This window comes from Pseudorasbora parva, chromosome 21 (genome assembly GCF_024679245.1).
Source record: "Pseudorasbora parva isolate DD20220531a chromosome 21, ASM2467924v1, whole genome shotgun sequence".
NCBI classification, from domain to species: Eukaryota; Metazoa; Chordata; class Actinopteri; order Cypriniformes; family Gobionidae; genus Pseudorasbora; species Pseudorasbora parva.
Window position 1 is genome coordinate 1252436 of NC_090192.1, and position 26412 is coordinate 1278847.

Consider the following 26412-nt stretch of genomic DNA (forward strand, 5'->3'; position numbering starts at 1 on the left):
TCCTGTCCTTCATACACACGCTGCCGTCTCAGCCGGAACTGGGCTCTTATAATAGACATCGGCTGCTCCTGTGTGTGTGTGTGTGTGCGCACTACTGAGGGTGTGTGTGTGCTCTACTGAGGGTGTGTGTGTGCACTACTGAGGGTGTGTGTGTGTGTGTGTGCACTACTGAGGGTGTGTGTGTGCACTACTGAGGGTGTGTGTGTTTGTGCACTACTTAGGGTGTGTGTGTGTGCACTACTGAGGGTGTGTGTGTGTGCACTACTGAGGGTGTGTGTGTGCACTACTGAGGGTGTGTGTGTGTGTGTGTGTGCACTACTGAGGGTGTGTGTGTGTGCACTACTGAGGGTGTGTGTGAACACTACTGAGGGTATGTGTGTGTGCACTACTGAGCGTGTTTGTGAACACTACTGAGGGTATGTGTGTGTGCACTACTGAGGGTGTGTGTGTGTGCACTACTGAGGGTGTGTGTGTGTGTGTGCACTACTGAGGGTGTGTGTGTGTGTGCACTGCTGAGGGTGTGTGTGTGCACTACTGAGGGTGTGTGTGTGCACTACTGAGGGTGTGTGTGTGCACTACTGAGGGTGTGTGTGCACTACTGAGGGTGTGTGTGAATACTACTGAGGGTGTGTGTGTACTACTGAGGGTGTGTGTGTGTGCACTACTGAGGGTGTGTGTGTGCACTATTGAGGGTGTGTGTGTGCACTACTGAGGGTGTGTGTGTGTGCACTACTGAGGGTGTGTGTGTGTGTGTGTGTGTGTGTGTGTGTGTGCGTGCACTACTGAGGGTGAGTGTGTGTGTGCACTACTGAGGGTGTGTGTGCACTACTGAGGGTGTGTGTGAACACTACTGAGGGGGTGTGTGTGCACTACTGAGGGTGTGTGTGAACACTACTGAGGGTGTGTGTGTGTGTGCACTACTGAGGGTGTGTGTGTGCACTACTGAGGGTGTGTGTGTGTGTGTGTGCACTACTGAGGGTGTGTGTGTGCACTACTGAGGGTGTGTGTGTGCACTATTGAGGGTGTGTGTGTGCACTACTGAGGGTGTGTGTGTGTGTGCACTACTGAGGGTGTGTGTGTGTGTGTGTGTGTGTGCACTACTGAGGGTGAGTGTGTGTGTGCACTACTGAGGGTGTGTGTGCACTACTGAGGGTGTGTGTGAACACTACTGAGGGGTGTGTCGGTGCACTACTGAGGGTGTGTGTGAACACTACTGAGGGTGTGTGTGTGTGTGCACTACTGAGGGTGTGTGTGTGTGTGCACTACTGAGGGTGTGTGTGAACACTACTGAGGGTGTGTGCATGTACTACTGAGGGTGTGTGTGTGCGCACTACTGAGGGTGTGTATGTGTGCACTACTGAGGGGGTGTGTGTGCACTACTGAGGGTGTGTGTGCACTACTGAGGGTGTGTGTGCACTTCTGAGGGGGTGTGTGTGCACTACTGAGGGTGTGTGTTGTGCAGTGAGGGTCAAGTCATACACTTATCCAACAAAATATAAGGCTATATAAAATAATTATAATTATAACTGATACAAGTTGAAATTATGATACAAACAGTAGACAGTATGACACAAGTCTAATTATTACATAAAGGTTGATTTAAAAAAAATTAAATGCTCATTTTTAAAATGCATCACATTCGAAAATCCAATTTTTATGACTTGCTAAATCAAATTAAACTATGATATGTCAAAATTATGACAAAAAGTAGAAAGTATGATTTAGAGTTAAGTTAAAATTATGTTTTGCTAAGTTATATTTACAAGATGAAAGGTAAAATTATTAAATAAAAAGCCGAAATAATTATATAAAGTCATACTTTAAAAAAAAAATATATATAATTTATTTATTTATTTTTATTATTTTATTTTATTTCATATTTTTATGTCGTAACTTTTTTTCCCCCTCATAATTTTAATTTATGTCCAAATCCTGACTTTAGCACATGCTGTTGACGAAGCTCCGTTAATGGCCACAGGGTGGATCTCTCGAGATCTCCGCCCGCCTCGGAACCAAACTCTCGCGAGATGAGATGGAATTCCAGCAGCAAATCTGCGAGCTCGCGACCTCCCTCCATTGGGAAAGCTGGAGCGCCGCTGAGGAGAGAGAAAACAGAGCCCGTTAGCCCTGAAAAAACCCGTTAAACGCGGCGTTTATCTGGCCTATGGACCCGTAGCGTTCGAGGGAAGACGTGTCCGGTACCGGAGGAGGTTATAATGCCCGGTTCTCTGAGCAGAGGATGTTTAAAGCTCCGCTAACGATACATGAGCAGCGGGAGAGGCTTCATTAGCGAGCTAACTGACGCTAACTAAACTTCCAGAGACAATTCGCCTTTTGGGATTAAACACCAGGATACACCTACAGTTTCTCCGTGTTTTTCATCACCCCCTAAAAGCTCCGGTTTAATTAGTCCGGTGGAACGCGTGAAATAATCGCTTTGTTTACCGCTTGCACAATTCCAGCATTGATTCGCGCAGAAATGCGATTAGAGAGTCGCTTTGTGAGGCAGGCCATGAACTCCACCGAAGATCTGCTTATATAAACCACACACACACTCACACACCAGCACCGAAAGAAGAGTTCCGATCATGAGAGTCCGGTGATTATTACGGTCTGGGGTTCTGAGACGCGCACGGACCGAGGAAGATGTCGAGTGCGAAGGAAAACACGTGTAGGAAATTTCAAGCGAACATTTTCAACAAAAGCAAATGTCAGAACTGCTTCAAGCCTCGAGAGCTGCATCTGCTGACGGACCAGGATCTGAATCAGGTGTGAACGCGCCTTACACTAACCGGAGTCACTCCGAATCACGTCTGCGGACGGAGCATTAGTAGGGCATACTGCATCACAATTAGGAGATCAAATGGTCACAAAATAGAAATTCATTTGAAGTTATGACGTAATACGAATTGTGATTTAAAATTGAATTATCACATTTGAAAGTTAAAATTATGACATGCCATAATCATAAAACATAAATACATAAAAACATATATTTGTGATGAAAAGTGAAATTATAGTAAAACATGTAATCATCACATTTGAAAGTTAAAATTATGAGTTAAAAAGTCGCAATCATATAATGCTAAGTCATAATCATGAAACAAAAAGCCGAAATTATGATTTGCCTTTTATATTTTTGAGATGAAAAGTGATATTATGATCAGAAGTATCTCATTTGAAAGTTATAATTATGACTTAAAAGTCAATTACAGTGTTAAATGTCGATTATGACAATAAACTTAATGATCACATTGAAAGTGTGGAATGGTTCCAAATGAAATGGGAATTCACAAAAAGATTATCATTATTCTGACAAAACAAGGGGAAATTATGACACCATCACAATTAGGAGATTAAATGGATAAGAACTAGAAATGCACTTGAATTTATGACTTAATTTGAATTGTGGTTAAGTATGTCAAATGATGACATGTTGAAATTATATAATATGAAGTCAAATGGACGAAACAAAATGTCGAAATAATGATTTGATGTTACATTTATGCGATGAAAAGTGTACATTATCATATTTAAAAGTCATAATTATGACATCCAAAATAGACAGTATGACTTGGATGTCATATTTATGACACAAAATTATAATATAAATTATATTTTAAATAAAGTGAAATTATGAAGAAAAAAAGTCAAGTGTTTAATGGTTCCATACGAAATAAGTTCCACGACTTTTAAGACGATTTCTTAACTATGACTTAATCCATTGTAATTTAGTAAATCATAATTTCGACTTTTATCTCAATTATGTCATTTATTATGACAGTCAAAAGTATGACACAATTCTGATATTTTTGTCATAATTTCGCCTTTTTGATCTCATCGTGTAAATTTAGATTCATCTCATAATTTTGACTGACAATTTAGACTTTATTACATATTTTGACTATATCATAATAATGACGACAATTTGTAAAATGATGATATACTACATTATTAAAAGTTGAAATGGTTACGAAATCGAAGTTGAATTTATGAGGACTTTTATCTCATAATTTCAATTTAATTATTCGAAACTGTGGCCTAATCCTAAATGTGATATAGTTAGTCATAATTTCGACTTTTATCTCAATTATCACTCAGTATGTTACTCACAATTACTTTGGTCACCTTTTTGATCTCATAATTATGATGTGTTTATAATTTTGACTTTTGTATAATTAAGACTGTATTTTTCTTATGTGGCAGGACTAGGGTTCCATACACAAGTGAGTTGGTTGGTTCTGAAGAATGTAGTTTGTCCTGATTGATTTCCGTTATCTGACAGCGCTTCATTGATCCGTTTGCAGTGAGCACTAATCCGCCTTGTGCTAAATCAACAGCCTGTTCTGTTTAGAAAGGGTTTGGCCTGTTAACACTAACCAGTGTGCCATGATAGGGATTGAGACATGGCAATATATTCTCCATGTATTATATTTATATCAGTGTTTTCTGTTGTGCTAAGCAGCGTTTGGACGGTTGGAACGTTGTGTTGGCCAATCAGGAGGCAGCACAGGTCCACTCCTGAGTTCTGATTGGTCAAAACCATGTTCCATTCTCGGTACTTCTAGTTTAAATTGGCTTTATTTCCACAACGCTTTAGCACATCGAGACGAAATTTAGTGCACGTCATCACAAGCATAACGTGAGGTCACATGCTGAGTTTCAGCATAGCTCCACCTAGTGGTCAGGAGATTTGATTGATTGACCAATCTCATTGACGAATTTGTTGTCATGATGCCAAACTGACAATTGATAAGTCGGAACCGTTAGCTGTGCTGTATTATATAACCAGCGTTTAAGGTGGATTTTTTTTGAAGGGGCAAATGAAAGAGAATTGTATTTGTCCGACTGGACAGCACTGCAAAAAATGCATTTCTTACTTAATTTAAACAGAAGATTATTTTGCTTACCCCATTGGCAGGGTCCCATAATTTCTAGAATCTAGTTTTAATGCAGATTTTCCCGGAATTTTACATATTTGTAGTGAAATAATAATTAATATCTGCTGCAAATGCGACCGTGTGCCCCTCTGTTCCAAACACATCATGCTATATAGGTAGTTTACATGATAAAAGTAACCTTAAAGTTACGATAAGCACCTAGTTTTAATCATTTAAAGGGACCTTTGAAAACTTTGTTGTGTTTTTGTGTATTTTTATTCTTCACAGCTCTGGATCATAATGGTTATTGTTAAACACTGAACAATTCACTACATGATTTCTTGGTGAAATGTGTTTTTCATGTTAATTTTCAGCTTTAAATGTTTTTCTTAATAGTACTGTATATAAAAGATGATTCTTATGAATTTTTTTTAGTTCTTTAAAAAAAAAATTACTTGAAAGAAAAAGCTAATGGAGCACTTTCATTTTAACTTATATTAACTAATATAATGTATTTTACCGGAAAGTTTAAAGCTAATAGCCATTAATATTTGAAGTGCGTGATGTGCAGTGTTATGTTGCATCATGCAGTATTTGTCCTAAAAAGTGAATGTGATGTTTGTTACCTCAATAAACTTAAGGTCATTCCTATATTTTGTTTTGTTCTATTATATAAAATAATCTAAAATAACAGTACACAGCAAAAAACATGTTGGGAGATTTATCACCACGGGTGTTAAATTTATCACTTTCCGGGTGAACATACAGGTCCGTCTTTGCTAGTGTTAAAACAACACTGACGAAAGTGTTCGTTATACAAACACTGTGTTAGTGTTTCTTTTTAGTCACTCAAGGTGTTGAGAAATGTATTACTCATAAGTGTACATTTAACACTTTATGGTGATTAATCTCACACACCCAGTGTATTTAATGTTTATTTAATGTAAATACTTAAATACTAAAATGGCACTGTGAATGAAATTTAAAACAATTTATATATATTATTTTATTTTTTCCCCCAAAAAATCAAGTGACTACAAATTTATTTGAATATTTATTGAAATTGTAATATATCAATTCCATTACATTTATGTATTTGGCAGACACTTTTATCCAATGCGACTTACACTGCATTCAATACCATTTAAAAAAAAAAAAAAAAAAAAAACATTTTTGTCAGTTCTTGCTTTCGCCAGGAATTGCTACAGTAAAGCCATTGTAGTCACACATACAATTGAATAAAACAATTTCTTGTTATACTCCAATGCTATAACATCTTACCATGATAAATCTCTACTGCGTTTCAAACAAGATTAAACAAAGAAACATTCCTCAAGTAATGTTTTAATTGAAAATACAAAAATTCAACATTGTATATATTAAATCAACCTTAATGTTAAAAAACTGTCTGGTTTGTAATTCATTCTGATAAAAAATACTATTCCTTTATAAATTAATACATTTACATTTGGCAGATGATTTTATCCAAAGAGACTTACATTGCATTCAATGTACGTATTTTTACATTTTGTCAGTTCTTGCTTTCCCAATTCATCGATCCCACGATCTTGGCGTTGATAGCGCTCCTCAAAATGATCCAAACACATAGTATCGTTCCTGTTAAAGAGACACATTTGGTTAAAACAAACACATTAAAAAAATCTAAGATATAAAGTTTCAAACATCTTCAATCAACAAGCAGAGATACTTACATAGCCTGTCTTCCTTTCAGGATCGTTTAGGTTTGTAGAGTAAAAATGCCAAGGGCATACATAGATTGTGGTCTTAAGTGGTTTCCTTCTGCAATAATAAACAATATTCCATGAAACAAAAATCCTCCAAAGCAGAAAGCAAACTAAAAGACTCAAAATAATCAGGTCACTTTGTGTTTTACTTCAGGTTATCTTTATACCAACACATAGCAAGAAAACGTTATATTCAAAACATAAGCACTACTGTTACAGATTTACAATACTACAACTAGAAAAGGCTAGAACTAAGTTGTACAGAAAAAATCGCGCATGGAAGGGCACTAATGCATGTCTGCTGAACTAATACAAAATAAGACGAAAAATGTCAAATAGTATGAGTGTGCAATGTCGTGGAATGTATACGCCAAAACTCATTTCGGCGTGCATATGATACGCACTTTATGGCGTATATATGACACGCTCTCTTGGGTAGGTTTAGGGTAGTGGGGTGGGGGGTTCGTATGTATAATACGCCATAAAATGCGTATCATATGCACGCAAAAAACAGCGTATCATATGCACGCCAAAATGAGTTTTGGCGTATACATTCCACGACATTGCACACTCGTACTCGATCTTGAGTTTCTATATGACTGAAGCAGTTCATGAAGAAAAGCGTGTCCTACGATGTTTTCGACATTTTGGAGCGCTGTACAGAATGGTCGGCGTATGTTATCAAAGTACAACGAGAAGATTGCTAGAACAGAGCATTTCACTCGCAAAATGTTGCAGGCCGATCAGTATGCGCAGCGCCGACAATGATGGACCGTGCTATCCGTGGGTGCTCGGCCAGGGATCGAGCCCCGGCGTCACACAAGAAAAAAAAATTAAGAGCAATTAATTCATTCGATTAACGTCTGCTTTCTCATTTGAATGACATTTCAAAACACCAGAATTAACTCGTAGTTACGGGGTGAAAGATATAAACGGTCTTATAAAGGTTGGAAGCCCTAAAGATACGCTACACTGTTAGAAATTTCTTGTAATTTTACAGGAAATTCCTGGCTAATAGTTGCCGTAAATTTACTGTAAACAGTTTACAGGACTGTTATTGTAAAATGACTACAACAAGGTACTGTATTTAATACAATACAATCATGTAAATTTACTGGTACTTTTACAGGAATTTTCTGTATTTTCACAGGATAAAATACTGTAAATATTACAGCAAAATTTTATATTTACGGCAACTCAGTAGCCAGGAATTTCCTGTAATTTTAGGGATTTCCTGTATTTTCACAGGAGAGAATATTGTAAATATTACAATTAAATGTTGCAACTTGGATAAATGTCCTCTTTCAAACTTCTACAAAGAAAAACAAAACACTTAGTATTTTTTTAATATTTTTTTTTATTTTCTCTTAAAATTTAAGAGAACACAGAGTGCACAATGCACAATCACTCATTTACAACAATCTTTAACATTTAAAATCACTGTCTCTGTACATTGCAACACAAGAGATGCTTTCCATCTGCTATTGCTTTACACGAGTAATATAACAAAAGAGAAAAAAATCAGCAATTTCAAACACATCAAACCAATATTGTGATTAAAGGGTTAGTTCACCCAAAAATGAAAATTATTTAATTAATTACTCACCCTCATGTTGTTGGACACCCGTAACACCTTCGTTTATCTTCAGAACACAAATGAAGATATTTTTGTTGAAAGCTGATGGCTGAGAAAGGCTTCAGATAGGCCTCCATTGGCATTCAGTACATTCCCAACCACAAGACCAATAAAGGCACTAAACACATCGATACAAAGTCCATCTCACTATAGTCGTGGTACAATAATTTTACAAGTTATTGTGCGCACAAAAATCGAAATAATGACTTTATCCACCAAGTTATTGACGTGAACTCGACGCATGCGCGAGAATATGACGCAGATCCACCGTTCATGACCCAGAAGAGGAGGAATGCCGCTATGGCCTGAGCTCACAGAGACCTACACGGAAGACAATAACTTGGCAGATTAAGTCATTATTTTGATTCTTTTTTGTGCACAAAAACCATTTTCGTTGCATTGTAAAATTATTGTACAGCCACTGTAGTGAGATGGACTTTGTATCGATGTGTTTAGTGCCTTTATTGGTCTTGTGGTTGGGAATGTACTGAATGCCAATGGAGGCCTATCTGAAGCCTTTCTCAGCCATCAGCTTTCAACAAAAATATCTTCATTTGTGTTCTGAAGATGAACGAAGGTGTTACAGGTGTGCAACGACATGAGGGTGAGTAATTAATGAAATCATTTTCATTTTTGGGTGAACTAACCCTTTAAGTTTATTGACATGTCTCCTATTGTCCTGTAGTGTCCCCTTGCCACTAATGTCCCTTACCCACCAATTCAAAATCCAGCAGTTTTCTCAGAAGAGTGCAAACTGGTGCGTTCAGCCCTCGTTTTTTCTCTGCCTTGCTGCCCGTCTGGGGGTTTATGCCGCAAAAGGCTCTGAAAACAGGGGGGGAAAAAACACACTTATCAGGTAACATTTAAGACTGATATGACATGGTCATAACCATGACATGAGACATTAAAGGGTTAGTTCACCCAGAAATTAAAATTTGATGTTTATCTGCTTACCCCCTAGTGCATCCAACACAGTAGGTGTGTTTGGTTCTTCAGTAGAACACAAATTAAGATTTTTAACTCCAACCGTTGCTGTGTGCCAGTCAAATAATCATGTGAATGGATAAGGCTCTATGAGAGCAAAACACACAAACAAAAATGCTTAGGCAACGTGCACAAAAACCCTGCTGCTCCTGACGACACATTGATTTGTTAAGACACGAACCGATCGGTTTCTGTGAGAAACTCAACAGTATTTATGTAATTTTTTTTACCTCATATCCCGACGAGTCTCATCAAGTTTTCCCATAGGCTATTTCTTCCGTCTGGTAAGGTCAAGATGGTGCGATCATAGATATATATATAGATGCCTCATTAGTGCCGGCACGGATCGGCCGAATGAGGATTCTACATAATATATATCTATGATCACACCAGCTTGACCTCACCAGACGGAAGTAATAGCCTATGGGAAAACTTGATGAGACTCGTTGGGATATGAGGTAAAAAAATAAAATAACATAAATAGTGTTGTGTTTCTCACAGAAACTGATCGGTTTGTGTCTTAAGAAATCAATGTGTCGTCAGGAGCAGCAGGGTTTTTTATGCACATTGTCTAAGGATGTTTTTTTTGTTTGTTTTGCTCTCATAGAATTGTTACCTATTCACCCCATTATAGGACTGGCGCAGCAACGGTTGGAGTTAAAAATCTTCATTTGTGTTCTACTGAAGAAACAAACACACCTACATGTTGGATGCACTGGGCTAAGCAGATAAACATCTAATTTTCATTTTTGGGTGAACTAACCCTTTAAGGCAGGGGGTCCCCAATCTCGGTCCTGGAGGGCCACTGTTCTGCACAGTTTAAATCCAATCCCAATCAAACACACCTGAAACAGCTAATCAATGCCTATAAAATTAAACATGACAGTGCCATGTTTAAACACACCTCTGAATGAATTCAAGTGTGCTTGCGGCTTCTGCTGGATATTGCAAGTTGAAGACATAGTAGGCAGCGAAGACTGCTGCCAATCCATGCAGGAGGTTGCTGTGGGGCCCCATCACACATGCTCCTTCCATGGACATAATCCATGTGTCTGCGCCGCGCAGTATCTCTCCTGAAACCCATTAACAATATAACTAAAAGCTGCACAACACACTATTGCCACCTAACATGAATTCATGTTCAAGTGGAGAAAGACTTACACAGATCCACTTGAACATTATCTCCTTTGACCACCGCACCCTCCATCAACAACTCAAAGACATTTTTTAAAAAAATACAGAATTAACTTCTACAAAATTAGGGAAGATTATACGAAAAAAAAGGAAGAAAAAAAATTATATATATATACGATAATGTTATAAAAAAATGTTCTTGATAAATGTTTTAACAGTTATAAGAAAAGAGCAAATATAAGCTACCTTTATAAACTAACGTTAACTCACTGACAGGAGGCAGACGAGACGATCTTCTCAGAAGTCAAAGCCCGCCATAAAAAATAAAAAAAACCTTTCCACAGACCACCGGACTTTCAGCAAGTGCAAAAAAAATGAGAAGACACCTTTTATAATAACTACACAATTGAAAATATTTTTTCTAAGATGAACGTGCACAGTTCAGTTTAAGATTTGGCACTTTATCGTATTACAAACTGACAGGAGCTAGCCGCTATGTTTGGCAAAACAGCAAAACGGACACAAAATATATTTATACAAATATATACAATAATGTTATAAAATCTGTTCTTGATATATGCTTTAACAGTTATAAGAAAAGAGCAAACATAAGCTACCTTTTTAAACTAACTTACTGACAGGAGGCAGACGAGACGTTCTTCTCAAAGTCAAAGCCCGCTATAAAAAAAACTTTCCAGACCACCGGACTTTCAGCAAGTGCAAAAAAATGAGAAAGACACCTTTTATAATAACTACACAATTGAAAATATTTTTTCTAAGATGAACGTGCACAGTTCAGTTTAAGATTTGGCACTTTATCGTATTACAAACTGACAGGAGCTAGCCGCTATGTTCGGCAAAACAGCAAAACGGACAAAAAATATATTTATACAAATATATACAATAATGTTATAAAATCTGTTCTTGATATATGCTTTAACAGTTATAAGAAAAGAGCAAACATAAGCTACCTTTTTAAACTAACTCACTGACAGGAGGCAGACGAGACGTTCTTCTCAAAGTCAAAGCCCGCTATAAAAAAACTTTCCACAGACCACCGGACTTTCAGCACGTGCAAAAAAAAAAAAAAAAGACACCTTTTATGATTACTACACTTAGAAATAATTTTTCTAAGATGAACGTGCGCAGTTCAGTTTAAGGCACTTTATCGTTAGCTAGATTACAAACAGAATGACAAGAGCTAGCAAGCTATGTTCGGCAAAACAGCGAAACGGACAAAAAAATTAATAAAAAAAAATATATATAGTTATATATATTTATTATAATTAATTAATAATTATATATATACAATAATGTTATAAAATCTGTTCTTGATATATGCTTATAAGAAAAGAGCAAACAGCTACCTTTTTAAACTAACTCACTGACAGGAGGCAGATATGGCAATCTTCTCAGAGGTCAAGCGCGTAATAAAAATCTTTCCACAGCACAGACCACCGTAGATCCAAAGTTTGGATCATTTTACAGACTCGGATCTTTGAATCTCCTTAAGCAAAATTAACGAACTAATCATTTTGAGTTGAATCATGCGAGTTGAGCTAACGTTATAGAGATCTAACGTTACTATAGCTAATGTTACTGAAATATACCAAACGAAAAATTGTGAATATTTCGTACCTGGATGTGGTAACTTTTCCCGGATGGTTTGAGTAAAGACGCCGCTTCACCGCAGTCGGTTCGTGGTGTTTTTTACCGGGAGTGTCAAGTCACTGAGATGTCACTGAAAAATACCAAACGAAACAACCACCACTCACTCATATCACCAGTATTAATATATCCATGGACTTATAAAAATAGATTTCATGTTAACGTTTCATACCTGAGATGTGTTCCTTCCAAAAATGTTTGATTCTGGTGCATTGGCCGCCACAGTGCCGCGCAATTTCAAAATTCAAATAGTAGGAATCCCACAATGCTATGCGGTGGCTGTAAAATAATGCTTTTACAGTGTAGTTACAACAAAATTACAAGACTGTCCATAAATTTCCCATCATGCATTTGCATTTACAATAAAAAAATGAATACAATAAGTTGTTGTAAAATTTACTGTAAAAATTACATCAATTGCTAACAGTGTATGCCAAATGAGAAGAAATAACTATCCAAGTCCAGTGAGTTAAAAAATGACACATAATGTTAATGCTGCTACATTATTACAAAATTAATACAACGAAATTAAGTCACTTACGTAAATCTCGTCCTCCATTAACGAATTTAGTGTGTTAGTGGGGGTTATTCAGTTATGTTAAACTGAATGGCGGATCAAAAGCGCGCTAAATTTAAACTGAGGTAAAAAAAACGCTAAGAGTTAAGTCATCCACATCGGCTACGGTACTCATTATACAAGCCCATTAATAAATCACAAGTTGATAAGATAATAATACTATACTATACCTTGTCCTTGTAACCGTTGTGTGTGCAGGGAAATCCATAAAGATGGAGAGACCGAAGGATGAGCTGGGAAATTTAAAATGCTCTGCACATGCGCAGATGTTGATTGTTAACACCCAAAGGAAACACTGTGCTTTATCACCCAAAGGAAACACTGTGCTTTAACACTAAACAAGTGATAAAGCATATAATATTTGTAAATTAACACCAGATTTTATCACTAGATGCCCAACACCAGGTTTTTATCCCTCAGTAATTTGCTGTGTAAAGCGTAAAAAAAAAATGAATTCCCAAAAAATTAATTGGAAAAAAAGGAATCTGCAAAAATTTTAACGGAAAAAACAGAATTTGGGAAAAAATAAAACGAAAAAACGGAGTTTGCAAAAATTAAAACGGAAAAAATGAAATTTGGGAAAAAATAAAACTATTTTATAGGGCCCTACATTGGCAGATTTTGCTTATTTTAAGCAAACACTTATTTTTTCCCCAAAAATGTACTTGTCTAGTAAATGTTTCTTAATGTAAGAATTTTTCGATATTTTGACTAAAAACAAGACAACAATACTAAGTAAGAAAAGCATTTTTTGCAGTGGATTAAAACGCCAATAACAAAAAATAACAAGCAAATCACCAAAATGGAAGAATAATTGTGCATTAATTTAGTGTAAGTGGCGATAGATAGTGGATATTATAATATAATATATAATGAACTGGTGTTCAAGCACATGAACATGCTTAATGTCGAGCCCTGTAATGGATCGCGGTCGATTTGTTTCCATTTTGCAACTACTCGACGTTGATAGCGCAACATTATCTATTTTCATATAGATCAGCAAAATTACATTTTGGACTTAATTAAGGGTGCTTTCACATCTCTAGTTCGGTTCATTTGGTCCGAACCAAGGGCAAACAATAATACATTGTTGCATTTTTCAGCTTTTTTGGTTCCTTTTCACACCACACTGATTGCTTTGGTCCGAACCAGTTGAAACGAACCAAAACGCAGGCACGTGACAACATCCACATCACTCATTGGCCATGGCGTATTTCTTAAACTGCTTTTCTAATGGTCAGAATTTACGTGTGGGAAAATGCCAACAGAAGAGGCAAAGCCAGCAAACTATAATAACACTATGGAGAGACGACCGCGCGGGCCAGTTTTGTCCCTGGCCATAATCTCCTACACTGTGTGTATTTACCACAGTATGCAAACAAAACATTTCTATAATGAAGCGCGGATGCGACATGAAAACAACATTCTAATGCACTGCAGACGGCGACCGCGCATCGCTCGTCACTTCAAGCGGAGGTGTGCATTAATTATTAACTCTTGACATGCTCATCTTCCGAAAATATTGCCAACGATCTATCAGGTAATAATATCATGCACACAATGTCAGCGCAGCTACGGCAGCTGGTTCAGTCCAAAAATGATCAGTACTTTTGCAGTTGGTTCTGTTGGAGGTCGGATCACGTTCTCACCACAAACAAACCGCTCCAGAGTTCGTTTGAAATCGTACCGAGACCACCTCCTCAAGGAGGTCTCGGTACGCTTGTTTGGTCCGCTTTTGGTGCGCACCCGAGTGCGATTGCTGCTTTCAGACCTGACCAAACGAACCGCACCAAAGAGGGAAACGAACTCTAGTACGATTCAACCGAACTAAATGAGGCAGGTGTGAAAGCACCCTAAATGATATTTCAGCGTCAGCAACTAATGTATCCCATGCTAAATGTATTTCCATATTCACAATATAGCTTCTTAAACGATCTACCACACTTTACCACTGTCCTTTAGCAGTGCTGAATGTTTCTAAGATGTAAGACGGCATTATTTTCAGCAAGAGCGCATTCGAGGAAACTTTAATTGAGCCGAGCGTTTGTGGAGCTGGTCAGGATTACAGCCACTTAATGAGATAAATGGCCATCTTCACATGTTTTTAGATGTGTGTGTGAGATGAACTGACGTTGTAGTTCATTTTACCAATGCAATGTGCAATGTGCAATGTGCCCCCCCCCCCCCATGAAAGTGTTTTGGTTGATTGCATGAAAAACTGACCATATTTCCATATTTAGCTCTTGAAAGAGAACGACGAGGGGAAACGTTTCAGACCGTAAGGGCCTGTGTGTGTGTGTTTTAATTGATCCCATACTTGTAAAGTCCATCAAGTGCTGTCTGCATCCTCCAGCGTGTGTGTGTGTGTGTGTGTGTGTGTGTGTGTGTGTGTGTGTGTGTGTGTTGTGGTTTGAGTGAGATTTACCAGAGTTAACCCGTTCTGTGCCAGATTGATGAGTCATTGTTTTGGATTACATCACTCTCTAATCCCATTAAGATGACCCAGTGGTCATTACAAGCCTTTAGTGCTCTGATAGCTGAGGTTTATTATTTCTTTATCTTTGTTTTGACACCAGTATTGCCAAATGTTCAGATTAGACACTGAACATAGGTTAGACAAAGTATTTTTAAATAAAATGTATGTTCACCCCCAAAGCAGGCAAAGTCCACTCGACCAGAGCTTCAGAAAGTTTGTAAAGAGGTTGTAAAATGAGTCAAGTCTTAAGAAAAAGGTACAATCATCTTTTATTCACATAAACAAACACGCATATGGCAAACCGAAGCTGAAACGTGTGTGATTTGACTGGGAATTGTGGGAAATTATCAGAAGCATTTCAGGGTTTTTCCTGGGTCAGGTCTTTGGTGGTGACACACACACACACACACACACACACACACACACACACACACACACACACACACAGAATAATATATGTGGAGTTTTTTTTTTTTATAATTGCGTTTACATTTTATTGGACGACTACATAATTGAGGCATCTGTAATTGTAATCACGATTACAAATTTGATTAATTGTGCAGCCCTAAAGTTTATTGAAAGTATGGTTTATGGAAAGTCAACGTTTCGTTTTTGTGAGCGCAATTCACACTCAGCGGTAATCAGGGTGGGAAATTAACTTTTTTGCCTACCAGCCACAGTGGCTGGTGGATGCCCAATTTTACCAGCCACTTATATTTTTTACTAGCCACTTTTTCCGGAATTCAAATTTATAAAGAAAGCGCATTAGCATAGTATGGGGTGAATTCGGGTAGATTTGGAAACTTTTTCCCAGTCATTGCAATGGCAGAATCAGAATCACTACACACAAATGTAGCCTTTATCTCAAACTGCCTGTCAAAGTGCAAAATGTCTACAAATTTAACGTCAGTGCAAGAACAAAATGTTTGCAACTTAAACAATATGCTCAAGATTCAGGATTAGTCTAAAGCAGGTTAAAGCGTTTTCATTAGCCAACAGATTTGCACAAAACTTTATATTTTCTAAAGGTTGATAAACAATTCCGAAATTACGCCGTTTCCATTAACCGATGTTGAGACTAAAACTGATTTTTCCGAGCGTTGAAGAAACAGTAAAGTGACTGCAGGATTCTTAATTCTACATGTTTTAAAGGTTCACAGTATAGCAGTTTTTCATTTCTAAGCTATTTAGCAACAGAAAGTGCATAGTTCATTCATTCCCCTGACTGAGTGACTCTGTTTTATATTTAATACTGTAAAGCTGTTTTCTTTAAAGGGGGGGTGAAACACTCAGTTTCAGTCAGTGTCATGTCAATCTTGAGTACCTATAGAGTAGCATTGCATCCTCCATATCTCTTTATTTTTTTTATAATTATATAAGAAAGATGCGCTGTTCCGAGTCTTTCCGAAAAAAGCCGAGCGGGTGGGGGCGTGTCGTGTGAGCGGAGCTAAATAATGACGTGTGCAGCAGCGCGCTGCAGTGAGGAAAGTGATTCGCTCTGTGAGGAAAGTGATTCGCTCTGTGAGGAAAGTGATTCGCTCTGTGAGGAAAGTGATTCGCTCTGTGAGGAAAGTGATTCGCTCTGTGAGGAAAGTGATTCGCTCTGTGAGGAAAGTGAGTCGCTCTGTGAGGAAAGTGAGTCGCTCTGTGAGGAAAGTGAGTCGCTCTGTGAGGAAAGTGAGTCGCTCTGTGAGGAAAGTGATTCGCTCTGTGAGGAAAGTGATTCGCTCTGTGAGGAAAGTGATTCGCTCTGTGAGGAAAGTGAGTCGCTCTGTGAGGAAAGTGAGTCGCTCTGTGAGGAAAGTGATTCGCTCTGTGAGGAAAGTGATTCGCTCTGTGAGGAAAGTGAGTCGCTCTGTGAGGAAAGTGAGTCGCTCTGTGAGGAAAGTGAGTCGCTCTGTGAGGAAAGTGAGTCGCTCTGTGAGGAAAGTGAGTCGCTCTGTGAGGAAAGTGATTCGCTCTGTGAGGAAAGTGATTCGCTCTGTGAGGAAAGTGATTCGCTCTGTGAGGAAAGTGATTCGCTCTGTGAGGAAAGTGATTCGCTCTGTGAGGAAAGTGATTCGCTCTGTGAGGAAAGTGATTCGCTCTGTGAGGAAAGTGATTCGCTCTGTGAGGAAAGTGATTCGCTCTGTGAGGAAAGTGATTCGCTCTGTGAGGAAAGTGATTCGCTCTGTGAGGAAAGTGATTCGCTCTGTGAGGAAAGTGATTCGCTCTGTGAGGAAAGTGATTCGCTCTGTGAGGAAAGTGATTCGCTCTGTGAGGAAAGTGATTCGCTCTGTGAGGAAAGTGATTCGCTCTGTGAGGAAAGTGATTCGCTCTGTGAGGAAAGTGATTCGCTCTGTGAGGAAAGTGATTCGCCCGCCGCGTGAGGAAAGTGAGTCGCCCTGTGAGGAAAGTGATTCGCCCGCCGCGTGAGGAAAGTGAGTCGCCCTGTGAGGAAAGTGAGTCGCTCTGTGAGGAAAGTGAGTCGCTCTGTGAGGAAAGTGATTCGCTCTGTGAGGAAAGTGATTCGCTCAGTGAGGAAAGTGATTCGCCTGCCGCGTGAGGAAAGTGATTCGCTCAGTGAGGAAAGTGATTCGCCCGCCGCGTGAGGAAAGTGAGTCGCTCTGTGAGGAAAGTGATTCGCTCAGTGAGGAAAGTGATTCGCCTGCCGCGTGAGGAAAGTGAGTCGCTCTGTGAGGAAAGTGATTCGCCCGTCGCGTGAGGAAAGTGAGTCGCTCAGTGAGGAAAGTGATTCGCCCGCCGCGTGAGGAAAGTGATTCGCCCGTCGCGTGAAGAAAGTGATTCGCTCAGTGAGGAAAGTGATTCGCCTGCCGCGTGAGGAAAGTGAGTCGCTCTGTGAGGAAAGTGATTCGCCCGCCGCGTGAGGAAAGTGATTCGCCCGTCGCGTGAAGAAAGTGATTCGCTCAGTGAGGAAAGTGATTCGCCTGCCGCGCTCTGTGAGGAAAGTGATTCGCTCTGTGAGGAAAGTGATTCGCTCTGTGAGGAAAGTGATTCGCTCTGTGAGGAAAGTGATTCGCTCTGTGAGGAAAGTGAGTCGCTCTGTGAGGAAAGTGAGTCGCTCTGTGAGGAAAGTGAGTCGCTCTGTGAGGAAAGTGAGTCGCTCTGTGAGGAAAGTGATTCGCTCTGTGAGGAAAGTGATTCGCTCTGTGAGGAAAGTGATTCGCTCTGTGAGGAAAGTGATTCGCTCTGTGAGGAAAGTGAGTCGCTCTGTGAGGAAAGTGATTCGCTCTGTGAGGAAAGTGATTCGCTCTGTGAGGAAAGTGATTCGCTCTGTGAGGAAAGTGAGTCGCTCTGTGAGGAAAGTGAGTCGCTCTGTGAGGAAAGTGAGTCGCTCTGTGAGGAAAGTGATTCGCTCTGTGAGGAAAGTGATTCGCTCTGTGAGGAAAGTGATTCGCTCTGTGAGGAAAGTGATTCGCTCTGTGAGGAAAGTGATTCGCTCTGTGAGGAAAGTGATTCGCTCTGTGAGGAAAGTGATTCGCTCTGTGAGGAAAGTGATTCGCTCTGTGAGGAAAGTGATTCGCTCTGTGAGGAAAGTGATTCGCTCTGTGAGGAAAGTGATTCGCTCTGTGAGGAAAGTGATTCGCTCTGTGAGGAAAGTGATTCGCTCTGTGAGGAAAGTGATTCGCTCTGTGAGGAAAGTGATTCGCTCTGTGAGGAAAGTGATTCGCTCTGTGAGGAAAGTGATTCGCTCTGTGAGGAAAGTGATTCGCTCTGTGAGGAAAGTGATTCGCTCTGTGAGGAAAGTGATTCGCTCTGTGAGGAAAGTGATTCGCCCGCCGCGTGAGGAAAGTGAGTCGCTCTGTGAGGAAAGTGATTCGCTCAGTGAGGAAAGTGATTCGCCTGCCGCGTGAGGAAAGTGATTCGCTCAGTGAGGAAAGTGATTCGCCCGCCGCGTGAGGAAAGTGAGTCGCTCTGTGAGGAAAGTGATTCGCTCAGTGAGGAAAGTGATTCGCCTGCCGCGTGAGGAAAGTGAGTCGCTCTGTGAGGAAAGTGATTCGCCCGTCGCGTGAGGAAAGTGAGTCGCTCAGTGAGGAAAGTGATTCGCCCGCCGCGTGAGGAAAGTGATTCGCCCGTCGCGTGAAGAAAGTGATTCGCTCAGTGAGGAAAGTGATTCGCTCTGTGAGGAAAGTGAGTCGCTCTGTGAGGAAAGTGATTCGCTCTGTGAGGAAAGTGATTCGCTCTGTGAGGAAAGTGATTCGCTCTGTGAGGAAAGTGAGTCTCTCTGTGAGGAAAGTGAGTCGCTCTGTGAGGAAAGTGAGTCGCTCTGTGAGGAAAGTGAGTCGCTCTGTGAGGAAAGTGATTCGCTCTGTGAGGAAAGTGATTCGCTCTGTGAGGAAAGTGATTCGCTCTGTGAGGAAAGTGATTCGCTCTGTGAGGAAAGTGATTCGCTCTGTGAGGAAAGTGATTCGCTCTGTGAGGAAAGTGATTCGCTCTGTGAGGAAAGTGATTCGCTCTGTGAGGAAAGTGATTCGCTCTGTGAGGAAAGTGATTCGCTCTGTGAGGAAAGTGATTCGCTCTGTGAGGAAAGTGATTCGCTCTGTGAGGAAAGTGATTTGCTCTGTGAGGAAAGTGATTCGCTCTGTGAGGAAAGTGATTCGCTCTGTGAGGAAAGTGATTCGCTCTGTGAGGAAAGTGATTCGCTCTGTGAGGAAAGTGATTCGCTCAGTGAGGAAAGTGATTCGCCCGCCGCGTGAGGAAAGTGAGTCGCTCTGTGAGGAAAGTGATTCGCTCAGTGAGGAAAGTGATTCGCCTGCCGCGTGAGGAAAGTGAGTCGCTCTGTGAGGAAAGTGATTCGCCCGTCGCGTGAGGAAAGTGAGTCGCTCAGTGAGGAAAGTGATTCGCCCGCCGCGTGAGGAAAGTGATTCGCCCGTCGCGTGAAGAAAGTGATTCGCTCAGTGAGGAAAGTGATTCGCCTGCCGCGTGAGGAAAGTGAGTCGCTCTGTGAGGAAAGTGAGTCGCTCTGTGAGGAAAGTGATTCGCTCTGTGAGGAAAGTGAGTCGCTCTGTGAGGAAAGTGAGTCGCTCTGTGAGGAAAGTGAGTCGCTCTGTGAGGAAAGTGATTCGCTCTGTGAGGAAAGTGATTCGCTCTGTGAGGAAAGTGATTCGCTCTGTGAGGAAAGTGAGTCGCTCTGTGAGGAAAGTGATTCGCTCTGTGAGGAAAGTGATTCGCTCTGTGAGGAAAGTGAGTCGCTCTGTGAGGAAAGTGAGTCGCTCTGTGAGGAAAGTGAGTCGCTCTGTGAGGAAAGTGAGTCGCTCTGTGAGGAAAGTGATTCGCTCTGTGAGGAAAGTGATTCGCTCTGTGAGGAAAGTGATTCGCTCTGTGAGGAAAGTGATTCGCTCTGTGAGGAAAGTGATTCGCTCTGTGAGGAAAGTGATTCGCTCTGTGAGGAAAGTGATTCGCTCTGTGAGGAAAGTGATTCGCTCTGTGAGGAAAGTGATTCGCTCTGTGAGGAAAGTGATTCGCTCTGTGAGGAAAGTGATTCGCTCTGTGAGGAAAGTGATTCGCTCTGTGAGGAAAGTGATTCGCTCTGTGAGGAAAGTGATTCGCTCTGTGAGGAAAGTGATTCGCTCTGTGAGGAAAGTGATTCGCTCTGTGAGGAAAGTGATTCGCTCTGTGAGGAAAGTGATTCGCTCTGTGAGGAAAGTGATTCGCTCTGTGAGGAAAGTGATTCGCTCTGTGAGGAAAGTGATTCGCTCTGTGAGGAAAGTGATTCGCTCTGTGAGGAAAGTGATTCGCTCTGTGAGGAAAGTGATTCGCTCTGTGAGGAAAGTGATTCGCTCTGTGAGGAAAGTGATTCGCCCGCCGCGTGAGGAAAGTGAGTCGCTCTGTGAGGAAAGTGATTCGCTCAGTGAGGAAAGTGATTCGCCTGCCGCGTGAGGAAAGTGATTCGCTCAGTGAGGAAAGTGATTCGCCCGCCGCGTGAGGAAAGTGAGTCGCTCTGTGAGGAAAGTGATTCGCTCAGTGAGGAAAGTGATTCGCCCGTCGCGTGAAGAAAGTGATTCGCTCAGTGAGGAAAGTGATTCGCCCGTCGCGTGAGGAAAGTGAGTCGCTCTGTGAGGAAAGTGATTCGCTCTGTGAGGAAAGTGATTCGCTCTGTGAGGAAAGTGATTCGCTCTGTGAGGAAAGTGAGTCGCTCTGTGAGGAAAGTGAGTCGCTCTGTGAGGAAAGTGAGTCGCTCTGTGAGGAAAGTGAGTCGCTCTGTGAGGAAAGTGAGTCGCTCTGTGAGGAAAGTGATTCGCTCTGTGAGGAAAGTGATTCGCTCTGTGAGGAAAGTGATTCGCTCTGTGAGGAAAGTGATTCGCTCTGTGAGGAAAGTGATTCGCTCTGTGAGGAAAGTGATTCGCTCTGTGAGGAAAGTGATTCGCTCTGTGAGGAAAGTGATTCGCTCTGTGAGGAAAGTGATTCGCTCTGTGAGGAAAGTGATTCGCTCTGTGAGGAAAGTGATTCGCTCTGTGAGGAAAGTGATTCGCTCTGTGAGGAAAGTGATTCGCTCTGTGAGGAAAGTGATTCGCTCTGTGAGGAAAGTGATTCGCTCTGTGAGGAAAGTGATTCGCTCTGTGAGGAAAGTGATTCGCCCGCCGCGTGAGGAAAGTGAGTCGCTCTGTGAGGAAAGTGAGTCGCTCTGTGAGGAAAGTGATTCGCTCAGTGAGGAAAGTGATTCGCCTGCCGCGTGAGGAAAGTGATTCGCTCAGTGAGGAAAGTGATTCGCCCGCCGCGTGAGGAAAGTGAGTCGCTCTGTGAGGAAAGTGATTCGCTCAGTGAGGAAAGTGATTCGCCTGCCGCGTGAGGAAAGTGAGTCGCTCTGTGAGGAAAGTGATTCGCCCGTCGCGTGAGGAAAGTGAGTCGCTCAGTGAGGAAAGTGATTCGCCCGCCGCGTGAGGAAAGTGATTCGCCCGTCGCGTGAAGAAAGTGATTCGCTCAGTGAGGAAAGTGATTCGCCTGCCGCGTGAGGAAAGTGAGTCGCTCTGTGAGGAAAGTGAGTCGCTCTGTGAGGAAAGTGATTCGCTCTGTGAGGAAAGTGAGTCGCTCTGTGAGGAAAGTGAGTCGCTCTGTGAGGAAAGTGAGTCGCTCTGTGAGGAAAGTGATTCGCTCTGTGAGGAAAGTGATTCGCTCTGTGAGGAAAGTGATTCGCTCTGTGAGGAAAGTGATTCGCTCTGTGAGGAAAGTGATTCGCTCTGTGAGGAAAGTGATTCGCTCTGTGAGGAAAGTGAGTCGCTCTGTGAGGAAAGTGAGTCGCTCTGTGAGGAAAGTGAGTCGCTCTGTGAGGAAAGTGAGTCGCTCTGTGAGGAAAGTGATTCGCTCTGTGAGGAAAGTGATTCGCTCTGTGAGGAAAGTGATTCGCTCTGTGAGGAAAGTGATTCGCTCTGTGAGGAAAGTGAGTCGCTCTGTGAGGAAAGTGATTCGCTCTGTGAGGAAAGTGATTCGCTCTGTGAGGAAAGTGATTCGCTCTGTGAGGAAAGTGAGTCGCTCTGTGAGGAAAGTGAGTCGCTCTGTGAGGAAAGTGAGTCGCTCTGTGAGGAAAGTGATTCGCTCTGTGAGGAAAGTGATTCGCTCTGTGAGGAAAGTGATTCGCTCTGTGAGGAAAGTGATTCGCTCTGTGAGGAAAGTGATTCGCTCTGTGAGGAAAGTGATTCGCTCTGTGAGGAAAGTGATTCGCTCTGTGAGGAAAGTGATTCGCTCTGTGAGGAAAGTGATTCGCTCTGTGAGGAAAGTGATTCGCTCTGTGAGGAAAGTGATTCGCTCTGTGAGGAAAGTGATTCGCTCTGTGAGGAAAGTGATTCGCTCTGTGAGGAAAGTGATTCGCTCTGTGAGGAAAGTGATTCGCTCTGTGAGGAAAGTGATTCGCTCTGTGAGGAAAGTGATTCGCTCTGTGAGGAAAGTGATTCGCTCTGTGAGGAAAGTGATTCGCTCTGTGAGGAAAGTGATTCGCTCTGTGAGGAAAGTGATTCGCCCGCCGCGTGAGGAAAGTGAGTCGCTCTGTGAGGAAAGTGATTCGCTCAGTGAGGAAAGTGATTCGCCTGCCGCGTGAGGAAAGTGATTCGCTCAGTGAGGAAAGTGATTCGCCCGCCGCGTGAGGAAAGTGAGTCGCTCTGTGAGGAAAGTGATTCGCTCAGTGAGGAAAGTGATTCGCCTGCCGCGTGAGGAAAGTGAGTCGCTCTGTGAGGAAAGTGATTCGCCCGTCGCGTGAGGAAAGTGAGTCGCTCAGTGAGGAAAGTGATTCGCCCGCCGCGTGAGGAAAGTGATTCGCCCGTCGCGTGAAGAAAGTGATTCGCTCAGTGAGGAAAGTGATTCGCTCTGTGAGGAAAGTGAGTCGCTCTGTGAGGAAAGTGATTCGCTCTGTGAGGAAAGTGATTCGCTCTGTGAGGAAAGTGATTCGCTCTGTGAGGAAAGTGAGTCTCTCTGTGAGGAAAGTGAGTCGCTCTGTGAGGAAAGTGAGTCGCTCTGTGAGGAAAGTGAGTCGCTCTGTGAGGAAAGTGATTCGCTCTGTGAGGAAAGTGATTCGCTCTGTGAGGAAAGTGATTCGCTCTGTGAGGAAAGTGATTCGCTCTGTGAGGAAAGTGATTCGCTCTGTGAGGAAAGTGATTCGCTCTGTGAGGAAAGTGATTCGCTCTGTGAGGAAAGTGATTCGCTCTGTGAGGAAAGTGATTCGCTCTGTGAGGAAAGTGATTCGCTCTGTGAGGAAAGTGATTCGCTCTGTGAGGAAAGTGATTTGCTCTGTGAGGAAAGTGATTCGCTCTGTGAGGAAAGTGATTCGCTCTGTGAGGAAAGTGATTCGCTCTGTGAGGAAAGTGATTCGCTCTGTGAGGAAAGTGATTCGCTCAGTGAGGAAAGTGATTCGCCCGCCGCGTGAGGAAAGTGAGTCGCTCTGTGAGGAAAGTGATTCGCTCAGTGAGGAAAGTGATTCGCCTGCCGCGTGAGGAAAGTGAGTCGCTCTGTGAGGAAAGTGATTCGCCCGTCGCGTGAGGAAAGTGAGTCGCTCAGTGAGGAAAGTGATTCGCCCGCCGCGTGAGGAAAGTGATTCGCCCGTCGCGTGAAGAAAGTGATTCGCTCAGTGAGGAAAGTGATTCGCCTGCCGCGTGAGGAAAGTGAGTCGCTCTGTGAGGAAAGTGAGTCGCTCTGTGAGGAAAGTGATTCGCTCTGTGAGGAAAGTGAGTCGCTCTGTGAGGAAAGTGAGTCGCTCTGTGAGGAAAGTGAGTCGCTCTGTGAGGAAAGTGATTCGCTCTGTGAGGAAAGTGATTCGCTCTGTGAGGAAAGTGATTCGCTCTGTGAGGAAAGTGAGTCGCTCTGTGAGGAAAGTGATTCGCTCTGTGAGGAAAGTGATTCGCTCTGTGAGGAAAGTGAGTCGCTCTGTGAGGAAAGTGAGTCGCTCTGTGAGGAAAGTGAGTCGCTCTGTGAGGAAAGTGAGTCGCTCTGTGAGGAAAGTGATTCGCTCTGTGAGGAAAGTGATTCGCTCTGTGAGGAAAGTGATTCGCTCTGTGAGGAAAGTGATTCGCTCTGTGAGGAAAGTGATTCGCTCTGTGAGGAAAGTGATTCGCTCTGTGAGGAAAGTGATTCGCTCTGTGAGGAAAGTGATTCGCTCTGTGAGGAAAGTGATTCGCTCTGTGAGGAAAGTGATTCGCTCTGTGAGGAAAGTGATTCGCTCTGTGAGGAAAGTGATTCGCTCTGTGAGGAAAGTGATTCGCTCTGTGAGGAAAGTGATTCGCTCTGTGAGGAAAGTGATTCGCTCTGTGAGGAAAGTGATTCGCTCTGTGAGGAAAGTGATTTGCTCTGTGAGGAAAGTGATTCGCTCTGTGAGGAAAGTGATTCGCTCTGTGAGGAAAGTGATTCGCTCTGTGAGGAAAGTGATTCGCTCTGTGAGGAAAGTGATTCGCTCTGTGAGGAAAGTGATTCGCTCTGTGAGGAAAGTGATTCGCTCTGTGAGGAAAGTGATTCGCTCTGTGAGGAAAGTGATTCGCTCTGTGAGGAAAGTGATTCGCCCGCCGCGTGAGGAAAGTGAGTCGCTCTGTGAGGAAAGTGATTCGCTCAGTGAGGAAAGTGATTCGCCTGCCGCGTGAGGAAAGTGATTCGCTCAGTGAGGAAAGTGATTCGCCCGCCGCGTGAGGAAAGTGAGTCGCTCTGTGAGGAAAGTGATTCGCTCAGTGAGGAAAGTGATTCGCCCGTCGCGTGAAGAAAGTGATTCGCTCAGTGAGGAAAGTGATTCGCCCGTCGCGTGAGGAAAGTGAGTCGCTCTGTGAGGAAAGTGATTCGCTCTGTGAGGAAAGTGATTCGCTCTGTGAGGAAAGTGATTCGCTCTGTGAGGAAAGTGAGTCGCTCTGTGAGGAAAGTGAGTCGCTCTGTGAGGAAAGTGAGTCGCTCTGTGAGGAAAGTGAGTCGCTCTGTGAGGAAAGTGATTCGCTCTGTGAGGAAAGTGATTCGCTCTGTGAGGAAAGTGATTCGCTCTGTGAGGAAAGTGATTCGCTCTGTGAGGAAAGTGATTCGCTCTGTGAGGAAAGTGATTCGCTCTGTGAGGAAAGTGATTCGCTCTGTGAGGAAAGTGATTCGCTCTGTGAGGAAAGTGATTCGCTCTGTGAGGAAAGTGATTCGCTCTGTGAGGAAAGTGATTCGCTCTGTGAGGAAAGTGATTCGCTCTGTGAGGAAAGTGATTCGCTCTGTGAGGAAAGTGATTCGCTCTGTGAGGAAAGTGATTCGCTCTGTGAGGAAAGTGATTCGCTCTGTGAGGAAAGTGATTCGCCCGCCGCGTGAGGAAAGTGAGTCGCTCTGTGAGGAAAGTGAGTCGCTCTGTGAGGAAAGTGATTCGCTCAGTGAGGAAAGTGATTCGCCTGCCGCGTGAGGAAAGTGATTCGCTCAGTGAGGAAAGTGATTCGCCCGCCGCGTGAGGAAAGTGAGTCGCTCTGTGAGGAAAGTGATTCGCTCAGTGAGGAAAGTGATTCGCCTGCCGCGTGAGGAAAGTGAGTCGCTCTGTGAGGAAAGTGATTCGCCCGTCGCGTGAGGAAAGTGAGTCGCTCAGTGAGGAAAGTGATTCGCCCGCCGCGTGAGGAAAGTGATTCGCCCGTCGCGTGAAGAAAGTGATTCGCTCAGTGAGGAAAGTGATTCGCCTGCCGCGTGAGGAAAGTGAGTCGCTCTGTGAGGAAAGTGAGTCGCTCTGTGAGGAAAGTGATTCGCTCTGTGAGGAAAGTGAGTCGCTCTGTGAGGAAAGTGAGTCGCTCTGTGAGGAAAGTGAGTCGCTCTGTGAGGAAAGTGATTCGCTCTGTGAGGAAAGTGATTCGCTCTGTGAGGAAAGTGATTCGCTCTGTGAGGAAAGTGAGTCG

General features: G+C 42.5%; 1 protein-coding gene and 1 long non-coding RNA gene across 7 annotated transcripts in view; one reads left to right on the forward strand and one right to left on the reverse strand.

Moving 5' to 3' along the window:
* Nucleotides 1–1950: 1950 nt before the first annotated feature.
* mprip (myosin phosphatase Rho interacting protein) overlaps nt 1951–26412 on the forward strand; it is a 113575-nt gene continuing 89113 nt past the window's right edge. Inside the window, exon 1 of one of the 5 annotated variants that reach the window (XM_067430110.1) lies at nt 1951–2769. In XM_067430110.1, coding sequence (XP_067286211.1) covers nt 2647–2769 — 123 coding nt within the window. In that variant the 5' untranslated portion in view covers nt 1951–2646. The remainder of the gene's footprint in view (nt 2770–26412) is intronic. The other 4 variants (XM_067430111.1, XM_067430113.1, XM_067430112.1 and 1 more) reach the window with 4 other exon arrangements.
* Nucleotides 9071–12460, reverse strand: LOC137056359 (uncharacterized). Of its 2 annotated transcripts, XR_010900310.1 has the most exons (4): nt 12220–12460; nt 12018–12120; nt 10150–10318; nt 9071–9083 (listed from the first exon to the last, which is right to left on the reverse strand). It is a non-coding gene; the product is annotated as an uncharacterized lncRNA (long non-coding RNA). The 2 variants fall into 2 exon arrangements; XR_010900309.1 differs by lacking the exon at nt 9071–9083 and having other exon boundaries at nt 10041–10318.